General features: G+C 31.9%; 1 protein-coding gene across 6 annotated transcripts in view; it reads left to right on the forward strand.

Annotated features, from left to right (window-relative positions):
* Positions 1-13035, forward strand: part of LOC126779060 (probable nuclear hormone receptor HR3) — a 97880-nt gene that overhangs the window by 70623 nt on the left and 14222 nt on the right. For all 6 annotated transcript variants that reach the window (XM_050502852.1, XM_050502853.1, XM_050502855.1 and 3 more), the window contains exons 2-3: positions 10347-10460; positions 12360-12473. In XM_050502852.1, coding sequence (XP_050358809.1) covers positions 10347-10460; positions 12360-12473 — 228 coding nt within the window. The remainder of the gene's footprint in view (positions 1-10346; positions 10461-12359; positions 12474-13035) is intronic.

The following is a 13035-nucleotide window of genomic DNA, read 5'->3' on the forward strand; positions in this document are numbered from 1 at the left end:
TTATAAACGCAAATAAGCGGTGCATAGGTTTGCGACTTATCTTAAAAACGATACTTATTTTGATAAGGCATTCCTTTATGACTGCCTCGTTGGTCTAGTGGCTTGATGTAAGGCCGCAGACCCGGAGGTCCTGGGTTCGATTCCCAGGTCGCGCCAATGAAAAGTTATTGGGTTTTTCTGTCAGAAAATTCTCAGTAGCAGCCCGGAGTCTGGAAGTTGGAAGTGTGTACACTCCCGTGCCTCGGAAGGCACGCAAAGCCGTTTCCGGTCGTGTCGGATTGCCGTCCCATGTGTTTATGAGATCTAGTGAATAGAGAGTGCACCTGCGTTTGCGCACACACTTGTGCACTATAATATCTCCTGCGCAGTTGGCTAATCTCTCTTGAGATTGGCCGCCGTTGTCGAAATCGGTCTGGAGGACATTATTATTAATATTATTATGACTAGATCGTCTGCAAAAATAGGCTTTGATGCTGGAAGCAAATGACAACACAGATACACAATGGACTCACGTCATCTGCCCTAAAAACAAAGTACATATAATTAGTCAATTATCTAAAATTTGTCCTAAATTACTAGTGAACTAGTTTTTTTTTCTATTACGTTTTTCTTTGTTCAATATTTGTGTTAATTGTTCGTAAATTTGGGTTAAACTGACGCATTCGAAATTGCACGTTAAAAATAATTTAAGTGCGACATACTTATTATTAATTGCTTGTTTTTTTTAAAGTACTTTTCACATATTAGATATTCTCAAGTTAGCTAGTTTAAGTCAGTGTGAAAGTACCAAGATGTATTAGAAATATCAACAAGGCAACCTTTTCTTGATCAAGTGATTAATTTACGTCGTCCGTTTTAAAAATAGAACATTTGCCAACAAAGGATTGTATTCTTCAATTATAATTTAAAATTCGAATTAAATCCACAATCAATATTAACATACATAAGTAAAAGTTATATTGTACATCATTTTGACCTATTTTGTGACGACGCAGCAATTAATTTAAAAAAAAAAAACGTTCGAATTCTTAAAAAAAGAAACAATAAGTTGCATTGTATTTATAAGCCAATTACAGGCGACTTAAAAACGAAATATAATCTTTCAAGCATAAAGTCCATTTTCAAATACTCGATGCACTTATTACATTCTGGGTTTAAACACATAATGCACGTGTCAGTTTTGTGGGGTTAATGCACTTGACACAGTTTGCACTTTGACTAGTCGCGTTACTCAATCGTTTTACAACTATCTGTACTAATATGCACTGTTATTATTTTTTTTTTTCGTACATGAGGCAAAGGCATAATGAATACAATGCAACAAATTACATATAATAATTCTCTCATGCAACATTGAAAGAAAACCCGCGTTACTTGGTAAATAATAAAGCCATGTACATTCACCTCGTAATTGAGATGCGTGGTGGATTAGGCTCCTACTCCTTAAAAGGAAAGGTCTTTACCCAGTAGAGCATTTAAATTTTATTAAAAATATAAAAGATATTTTTAACATTTTATAGTACATTAGAAAGATAAATTGATCAGTAAAACTTGATTCAACAGTTCAAGGCTGTTCTTAATTGATAGGTCATTGACCTTATTCAACGCATTACAACTTAATCTAGAAGCTAACATTAAAACTAGTATTTTTGACTTAATTATTAGATATCTTTAAATTTATTCGTCGTTCAATTAGACTTTTTATCATTAAATAGTTTTCAAATGATACACAGACCATTTAAATATAAAATATTATCGAAATTTAAAAAGTATAATTTTATCGTTTTTTTTTGTCTAAAGAATCAATTGCATAAAATAATAAGTCATCGACACCACCTTGTCGGTCAGTGACCTGTGACGTGACGACATGCTGTCACTTTTATTTTAGGGCGTTCCAAATTAAGTGACGGGTCCATCAGCGCCATTTTGTGTAAAGGTTTTTATAGAGGGCAGGTGGATCGGTGAACGAAGTTAATGGAAGAAAATATACATATATTTTATATTTGCCTTTTTATAATTCAAGATAAGGAGTATTGTTAGTACTTTTTTTAAATAAAATTAATTAAAATTCGAAATTTAAATTGTTAGTGTCATTTGTCAAGGTTGTTTCTGATTGGACAGATATATATTTTTTTTATTTAAAAATATTAAAGGGCGTAAAGATGTTTTGCTTCGTGGTTCATGGAGTGCTATGAATAAAAAAGCATGCCGCAGTCCAGTTCACTGACCTCGTGACGTCACACCGCTGACGTCACTGCAAATATTACGTTCAGTTTCGATAACGCTATGATATTGGGTCATTGTCGTCTGTAGCAACAATACTAGGACATGTGAGGGACCTAGGTTAAATGCATTGTTGTTGCAATGTGATATTGTTTATTTACATATTACAATCTTTATCTCATAATACAAATCTTTTTTTGTAAATTTCATTTTCTACATTTAATTCTTAAAACTATTTCTAATATGAATCATAATGAGATACGATTAAGCGTGTTATATTATATTATGATGTACTTTTTTTAAATAATATTTGTCATTTTAATTATTACGCTTACAACACTGAAGATGTTCCTTGACGCATCGTTTATTGCGAATTGCGACACCGAAAACATACCATGACTGACGACGCGTTCTAAATTTAAAAGCTGAAAAATAAATATTAAACATTTCTTATTTTTACTTTAAACAGTTCTGATGTTTTAGATTTAATATAAAATAATAAGCCTTTTAAATATCAAAATATACATATAAATTTATTATTTACAAGAACATGAAATTCAAGCTTGTCACTTCAATATTCTAAATTTAAAGCCTATGCATGAATGAGTAGCTATTTATATAAAAATATTATAATATACTAAAACCTCTTCATGAGTTTTATGGGTTTTGGTATACCATTAGTAATTTTAAAAACAAAGCCTCATTTATTAATACAGGATTAATGTTTTATCCGCGTGTAATTTGGGCTGTTCTGTATATTCCATTGTAGTTGAAATTGTATAGCCTTCATTAAATCTAATTATTTTTATTCAAATATACTTTTACAAGTACATCCTCGTAAAACCACCGGTACGGAATGTGGAGTCTACCGAGAATCGGCAAGATACTAAAATGATTTAAAGCAATTAGATTTTTCTTCTTATTGGATATGTAGTTGCGTAAAGCGCATTCATAGACTACATTTTACATTACTCATATCTTAAATGATTGCTGTCCAATATGTTTTAAAAATAGAATTGATTCTATTCCTATTTTAAATTTTTAAATTGAAATTAAAGAACAAAACAGATGATATAGATTATGGATTAAGGCTTGGCCGTATATTTTATGCACACCTTAAGTTACTAAATTTCACTTCGTATATTGGGCTTGGATTTAACCACGCCTATTATATATTACTTATCTATTTTAGTAGCACGCCTACATCAAGTATCTACTTGTACGCTTATAACAACATTATAGTTATTTTTAAATGATCGATGTTCTGTTTGTATGTTACCATTTAGAGTTTGAATCTTTGATTTTCTAATAATAGACTCCAGGAAGATTTATAATAGATATATTTTGAAATTTTATAGTATCTTTTTATATTTAAATATACTTTTATAATTATTAGGTTCGTCAAGCGTTTCCAGTTGGATTGTAAATTTTTAGCACCTGTAAGAAACTCCGTAGATACTTACGAAGGCATTACAACTAATTAGATTCTTATGTGACTTTTGTATAGCGAATTTAGCTAGGTGTTTCTTAGTTTATTTCTACTTCATCGTCTACTTCATCAAAAATTAAATTTCAATATTTTCACTGTGTGTCGGTTCAATGACCTCACGACGTCAGCTGATTCGTGGCCAAAAACTATATATATAAAATTCCTTCGACGACGTAAACATCGCTATAAAAACTACGAAATTATAAAGTTAAAAAGATTGTTAAATGCGATTTTATTTTTAATGTGCACTATAAATAACTAACTGTATAAAAGGCTCAAACTGATAGTGCTATTAATTAATATACAGATTTTGATGAAACTTTTTTGTCATACTATTGGAAGATAGTACAAAAGAGTTTCAAAACTTTTTAATCTTGATTAAAAAAAACTTTAAAAAAATGTTCTCATATTAACCAAAATTTATTACCAAATAACATTCAAATACCAGGAGAACATGAGAACAAGGAAAGTCTTTGTTCGAAAATTGGAAAATATAAAATGTTTCGTCTCAGTCCTTATTCCTAGGCTGTAAAATTTCGGTAACAAAACTATTCTGAGAACTATTCATTCGAATTTCGAAGCCAAAGGACCAGCAAATTTAGGTATCATTCTAGGATTAATTGCCATTTGAAATTAAGTCTTGTCCCATTGTAATAGATGCGTTGATGATATAATATGGTGGAAAACTTTAAGTTGCACAGTATACGTTAGTTCGGACATCTGCGGGCATTCACCTATGCTGTACTGTGAAGCAAAGCGTAATACTTATTGTTTAAGTAATAAAGTTGATTTTGCAATAAATATTTTATATTTGTGCGAGTACCGTACAGGCCGTTAGATTAAAATTCAAATTCGAAACTCGGATTTGGTCTCGGGTCGATGAACTGTGACGTTACGTGGGTGTGCGTTGTGATAAGACAGTATTTGTGTTTTGACCACAACGATAATAATATTAGCTAAGTTTAATGTGTTAAAGTTGCGATTTTTCTGCATAATTATAAATATTTCTATGCACCTATAAAGTTATTTACAAAGTTTTATAGAAATTAAAAAAAGAATAGACATAAACTTTAAATTACGTTACCTTTGCCTATAGTAAATTATTAAAAAATCAATCTCTCAAACGGGGGGTACTATTCAATCTATGGCAATTGCATTTAAAATTGGAATCAACCGTAAGCCCAGCCCGAATTCCGAACCAACCCCGATGTGACGTCACAGAACGTGATACAATTTGAGCGTGAGCGAGGTCGGTGACCCGTGACGTCACGAACAGCTGACCGGGTGCATTGTGCATCTCTGTCTAACAGTATAAATAAGCTTAATATTGATTTTGATAACGTGAACTTGAAAATTGTAAACTGGACCACCTGACACTCGCAATTGTCAAACAATATTTTTTATAATATTTTTGTACATACGTAAAATTAAGAATTTCTCACGAAATATATTGATATATATATCGTTGATATTATATTTTGAAATATCATTTCAATTTGATCCTATTTTTTGTGCAAATTTGAAGGACGAAACAAGTGGGAACCTTCCCTTTGTTGATACTTGGTCGAAGGGCTTTGTGCAAGTCCGTCTGGGTAGGTAAAACTCATCATATATTCTACATCCAAGCAACAATACTAAAAATTGAAGGATGAGTGAGCCAGTTATAGTTATACTTCTGGGGATATCTTACTTGCCAAGCTTGGTGGTGCATTGGCGATGGAGTGGTTAATATTTCGTAATAAAGCGTTAATCTATGGTGGTGCCCACTTAGCATACCTACTTAATACAGTAAAAAAACCTTTTAGTAAGTAGTAAAAAAAAATAAATAAATATTTTTACTTTAAAAAATAAACTTAATTATTATTGATAGGACAATTATATATTTAATTAAATATTTCAAACATTTATTTGTTGGAAACAATTACACAATGTTGAAACGGTTTCGCTATATAATTATGCAATATGCATTGTTTGTCATTTCAGTTACGCTTTTTAATTACTATTGTGTTGTAAGGGCTTCCTCTGCCTAAACAATACTCGTTGAATTTGTGGTACCATTGATTAAAGGTACTAAGGCAACATAAACTAAGTGAGCTGCTGTCCGTTTTTTTTTTAAATATTTCTTTTCTTTAGTAGATTTTGAACTCGGATACTAAATCTTAACTAAGTTAAGATACAGATGGTTTGATTGATTGATTGATATTTTATCCGCGACTTACTGACTATTGGTGACAGTTCGTCCAGAGGATCGGAATTGCGATTCAAAGCGGAAGTGCTGCGATGCCACCATTCCACGCGGTTATGATTTTTATAGTTTCTATTTTATTTTATTTTTATTTACAGGCTTTTTATATAAATATTGTATATATATATAGAAAATTTAAAATACAAGTATGTTATATAAGAAGCAAAATGCTCAATGTAAAAGGTACCAGGATAACATGAATTAGGACTTACTATATTGCATTACAAAGCTAGATAATGTTTGTAAAATGATGAAAAACCAACAAAACAAGTAATACCTTACCTCTTGTTCAGAGTAGAGTTCTTTTTTTTCGTTTTTGATAAAGGCTGAAGCGACTCACGGTGATACGCTATTTTGATACTTATATACTTTAAATATAATTATTAGTATTCAATATACAATTGTAGAATATGTTATAGAGTGGTAAGTTTATTAATGTATAAATTAAAAAAATAGTTTATTAATAAAAATAACAGTTATTATTTGAGATAACACTGCATATTGTTATATATGTATGTATATAATAAAGGTTTGTTTATATACAAATCCGAAAACCACAAGACTGTATAAAGGCTTATCTTAATGACCGATGCATCATGTTATTCCTTATTATATAAAATTATCGATATTTTGTATATAAGTAAAAAACAGATTAAAAAAGAATAAAATCATTCAAAATTTCAATTAATTATAATTTAATGAACAATTAAAATATAATTATTAAATAATTAATATACGCTAATTAATTGGTCGAGTGAGATTATATACGTATTTTTTTAATATAATAAATTATGATATTTAGACATGTTACATAACTTTTAAAAGTTTTTAAACATATCAAATTAATCTAGACTAGGTTTGTCTGTTACGCTTTTACGACTAAACCATTAACCCATTGAGAAGCTTGAGCCCCAAGACATGGTTTGACTTTTTATATATCCGACACCAGCCTACCCCCCACCACGGGGGTGAATATAGTATCTTTATAAATTAATTTAAAAAAATAATAACATAAGGTATATTCTATATAAATCTAAACCATCTAAGGCTTTTCAATCTCCTATTCAACAACATTGGTACACGGAACAAACAAAACCAATCACTCTTCTTACTGAACTGCATAGTCAGTAACTCTTTTGTGGGGCAATGTTCTACAACAGGATCCCAGAAAGGATTCAAAACGCTTTTAAACGCTTGTGTACAAAAGGTTGTTATACAATAAGTGAGTTCATAGATGGTACATTGGGAATGAAACGATCGCCATTTGGCTATTTCACTGTTTTATTTTCGCCCGCGGTTTGTATAGGGAGAGGGGGCGGGTATTAGGTGAAAAATAAGGCCTATGTCCTTTCTTAGGGTTCAAGCTTGCTTCATACCAAATTTCATCAAAATCGGTCCAGCGGTTCAGCCGTGAAAGCGTTACATACAGACAGAGTTACTTGCGAATTTATAATATTTTTAGGATTTCGAGATTTAAAAAAGACCGCTTAGTTTCATTCATCCGGTTAAGATATATATCATACACATTAGAAATATAAAGCGATATTATTAATACATACTTTCAAATTAGTTTTTTTATTAACGGTTCCTTACAATAACAATACGCCGACAACATATGACCTGAGTTGTGTGTTATGTCCCTTGTGGCTGTAGTACTCACATACTCTTCAAACCGTGTTCGGATTTTGCAAGCCCGTCTGGGTAGGTACCACTAAATCAGAAAATATTCTACCGCTAAACAGCAATACTTATTGTTGTTTTGTTCCAGTTTGGAGGGTGAGTGAGCAAGTGTAACAACAGGCACAAGGGACATAATATCTTGGTGGCGTTGTTGATGCAAGGAATGGGTAATATTTCTTAAAGTACCAATATTTATGGGCGGTGGTGATCACTTACCATCAGGTGGCTCATTTTCTACCTATTTTTTTTTAAAAAGTTCTCTATATAATTGTTATTATCTATGTTCAGTTATGACGTCAAAAGACTTCATTTATGATAGGTTTTTGATAGTTTATCAATGTGTGTGTATGCCACAACACATACCTAATACTATAAACACCTGTTATATTCACGTAGTAGTATTTACTAATTAAAAAAAGCAATCGATCTGGAATACCGTACTCAACCAAAGATGGATTCCCCGCACACACGCAAACCCATACGACCAAGGGATTACAATACATCTGTCAGTACCCTCCAACCAATTATAATCCTTATTCCAAAGCGTTAAGGAATGAAATAAATTAAATTGACGCCTCACTTACACATGTAAAGGGAGTCATCGCCCGCGCTCCGACCTTGCCGTAGGGTCGACGAACTCGACCAAAAATGGCGGTCGTATGAAATTTTGAATTCCGAACTGTACGAATTTTGTTCATTCAAATATTTTTTTTTATGTGACAATTTTTCACGATATTATACGATTTTGGTATGTCATTAATGGCGCGTCAGATGTCGTGGTGCGTAGGTTAATGTTTGAATTTGGAACTGGATGTGTCTTTTTATTGCATTGTTTTTTTTAAATACAAAACAGACTAAGGTTTTACACCTTAGTCTGTTTTGTATTTACCTTAGGCTGGTTTTGTTCTTAACTAAGAAGAATAATATAACAATATAGTTCACTGTTTTCTTAGAGAAATATAGAAATATTTATAGAAACTTTAATTTTTTTTTTTTTTGGTATGTATTGGCGAACTTTGTCTTCAATTCGAACAATAATAATTACTATAAAAAATACTATGAAGCTAGTAATATTACTTTAAAAAAATACGAGTAATATTATACAATCTGGTTCATAATAAAATAATTTAAAAGAAAAAAAAATACAGTAATGTTTAATTTAAACAAATAAACATCATCTTATATAGAATTACGTTTTAAATTTAATAATACATTTGAAGTATAGTTTATATTATTTCGATAGTAACCAACCGGTAATCGAACCCGGGACCTATGGATTTAGACCAATAACAATGTATCGCGTAACAATATATTTTCATTTTGTTTAAATTTGTAATTCAATGCTAGTTTTGTAAGCCATTCTAATTGTTGCAATAGAAAACAATGGTTACTTTGTTTTATAATAGAAATATACTTAAATAACTTAGCTTTTAACTTTAATTGAACCGTAATGGGTCAGTGGATAAATGTTGAAATTTAATCGAACGTATTAAGTTCAAATCCGAATTATTAATTGACCAGTGTACAATAAACGTTTGTACATTTGAGGAGAACTTATATCATGCGTTTTTCGAACTCTTTAAATTGTTAAATAGCTATGTAAATAGCTTAATAATAAAAAAAAAAAGAAATGTACTGGAGAGTTTTGTCTTTGCTTGATTATATAGTTTATTATATATACGTGTCGCTATTTTTGTGCAAAAAAGTGAAAGAAAAACGTGCTTGAAAGAAAATATACTTATGTATTATATGTGTAGTTTTTGTATATATATATACATATATATATAGTTTTTTTTATAGAATATAGGGTGAGTGAGCCAGTGTAATTACAGGCACAAGGGACATAAAATCTTAGTTCCCAAGGTTGGTGGCGCATTGGCGATGTGAGCGATGGTTGACATTTCTTACAATGCCAATGTCTAAGGGCGTTTGGTGACCACACTATACTTAATGTACTATTATTAATATATGTATGTGCTACTGATCATCCTCTCTTGACTTGAGGAGGTTTAGAGATGAAACCACCACGCTGCTCCAATGTGGGTTAAATATGTTACATGCAGGTTTCCTCTCGAAGTTTTCCTTCGAAACCGAGCATAAATTAAGCACATGAAAACTCAGGGTTTCATCCGAATAATCGAAGGGCCATCACTAAAGATGAACGAAATAATAACTATAATAAATGACGGGCCAGTTGGCGTGTTTGGTAGATGCCTTTCATGCCGAAGCTTGTGGGTGGATTTCCATCCAGGACAGACATTTCTGTGCATGAACATGTCTGTTTGTCCTGAGTCTGGGTGTAATTATCTATATAAGTATGTATTTACAAAAGGCACAAGTATATGTAGTATATCAGTTGTCTGGTTTCCATAGTACAAGCTCTGCTTAGTTTGGGATCAGATGGCCGTGTGTGAAAAATTTCCCAGGATTTTATTATTATTATTATAACTATATATCACTATTCATGAGGCTTTAATAAATTTAAGTAATTGGAGGTAATTACTCTCTACACTATATATGCTCAGTAGCGAATCTGGATAGCGCGATTCAGAAATGTGACAGATTTAATCAACGCCATCTATCGCTACCGAGTAGTAACATATGCCATTATACAATCAGTGTTGCCTGATTGACGTGTTTGAAGCACGAGATTCTTTTCACCTTTTTCATTCTCCAGTAATTAAAAATATTTTTATCTCTTTGTTACAGCGCAAATTGAGATCATACCCTGCAAAGTCTGCGGGGACAAGTCATCAGGAGTTCACTACGGCGTCATCACGTGTGAAGGGTGTAAAGGGTTCTTCAGACGCTCCCAGAGTACAGGTCGGCTTCACTAATTCATTAATATTTTTTTTTTATTAATTTTCTGTTTGATAATTTCATTATCGTCGTTACAGTCAAATACTGTTTTGAACTTAATATATATACCATAATTATTTATAAGGTTTTTTTTTAAGTATGTTGGTTTCGACTTATCATGGGTTCGAATCCCGATTGATAAATTTATTAATGTTCTGTCATATATGTTATATGACAGGAGTTAAAATAATAAATGCTTACGGTGACTTTATATATACCAGTAACCATAGTTCGGGGGGTTCGTTGATACAAACGCAGTAACATATAGAATATATATACTAATAATAAATATATAAATAAATATATTATATATATATATATATATATATATATATATATATATATATATATATATAATAAATACACAACAATATCAAGTATTGCTGTTTTGCGGTAGAATATCTGATGAGTGGGTGGTACCTACCCAGACGAGCTTGCACAAAGCCCTACCACCAGTAATACCACTATCAGTATATACCACTCATCAGATATTCTACCGCAAAACAGCAATACTTGATATTGTTGTGTTCCGGTTTGAAGGGTGAGTGAGCCAGTGTAATTACAGGCACAAGGAACATAACATCTTAGTTCCCAAGGTTGGCGGCGCATTGGATATGTAAGCGATGGTTGACATTTCTTAAAATGCCAATGTCTAAGAGCGTTGGTGACCACTTAAAATCAGGTGGCCCATATGCTCGTCCGCCTTCCTATTCTATAAAAAAAAAAAGAAGAGCCATAATATCTTATATGTATCTGATATGTATATTCGCACTGCAGTAACAGTAACAACCTGTGAATGTCCCACTGCTGGGCTAAGGCCTCCTCTCCCTTTTGAGAAGAAGGTTTGGAGCTTATTCCACCACGCTGCTCCAATGCGGGTCAAACCCGGGCAAGCACCACTGAATTTTCATGTGCTTAATTCGTGTTTATAAATCATCTCGTGCTTGACGGTGAAGGAAAACATCGTGAGAAAACAAGCCTGTATTCAATTTCATTGAAATTATGCCACATGTGTATTCTACTAAACCTTGTCCTCATAAGGGAGAGGAGGCCTTAGCCCAGCCGTGGGACATTCACAGGCTGTTACTGTACTTGAATGCATGTACTTATCATCACGTACATAGATGATCCAGTTTAAGTCTATACATAGTAAAAAAAAAACAAATAATTTTCATGAATAGCGCTTGAATACACAAGAACACTTTAAATCTTACATTAAGAAAATATAACGGGCTCACATATAAACGTTAAACAGTTAAACATAGATTTATCTCTTTCTATCATCATAGATTTGTCAATTGAACGAAGAAAACAGTTTTCTTTAGCAAATATGAAAAGCTTTACATACAATGAAATATCAGTTATTAGTCTTTTATATATAATTAAATCAAATGATTAAATATATTATCATATACAATTCAAAATAAATAATTCTATTTATAATATAGTCTACAACATGAAATTTAATTTAAAAGAAAAACTGGAAACTTTTTTGCAAATTGGAAAGTAATATGCGATATTATTTAAGATTACAAGATGATGAGATTTTATTTGAGAAAATGCGTAACTCAATTGGTTAAATGCAAAGCGTGTGGACCTGCGATGCGCAGCTGTGCTATTCCGTAACTACTCACTTCATTACTCACGTGAAATATTGACAACCAACTTATGGTGATGTACTATTTTGATGCGTGTATTTTTGATGTTTTATAATTATTATGGTCAATCTCGCATATCAAGTGTTATGTGTATTTATTATTTATTTCAATTAGTTATGTCTAGTAAACATTTCCTTATATGTTAGTATATATTACATAAGAATACAACATAAGTGGTAGTTATTAACACAGTTAATCTTTTCAGTGGTGAACTACCAATGCCCGAGGAACAAGGCCTGTGTCGTGGACCGCGTTAACCGGAACAGATGTCAATACTGCCGGCTACAGAAGTGTCTCAAGCTGGGGATGAGCCGTGATGGTGAGTACTAAAGTGAAAAAGTAATTACCATTAATTAGCAAAACAAATTATTGTGTTTGTTTACTGTCGTAAGGGACTTATATAATCTTAAATCCCATGTTTGCGATATATTGACGGTGTAGTAGTTAATATTGGTGGTGGCGGTGACCACTTACCATTAAACAGTTTTTAGAGAGTGGGATAAAGAGCCAACTATTAAGTATAATATCGAGTTAAAAGTAACAGGGTGGCATGACTTTTGAAGAGTTATCGTGTAATCCACCCAGCAAATATTACTTCATTGCGAATAAATAGCATTTATTATTTCAGTTTACTCGACATATATAATGGCAATATATGTATTATCCTGAATAGTTCTGAAATCATAGCTTTGTAGTTTTTATATTCGTACTAGCTAACCGGATTCGCACGGGTTAAATAATGGTCTTCATAATTTTATTGGACAGATATAAAAAGAAAAAATCTTGTTTGTTTTTTGTATATTATGTGGTAGGTGGTAGGGCTTTGTGTGAGCTCGTCTGGACAGGTACCACTCACTCATCAGATATTTTACCGCAAAACA

This window comes from Nymphalis io, chromosome 28 (genome assembly GCF_905147045.1).
Source record: "Nymphalis io chromosome 28, ilAglIoxx1.1, whole genome shotgun sequence".
NCBI lineage: Eukaryota > Metazoa > Arthropoda > Insecta > Lepidoptera > Nymphalidae > Nymphalis > Nymphalis io.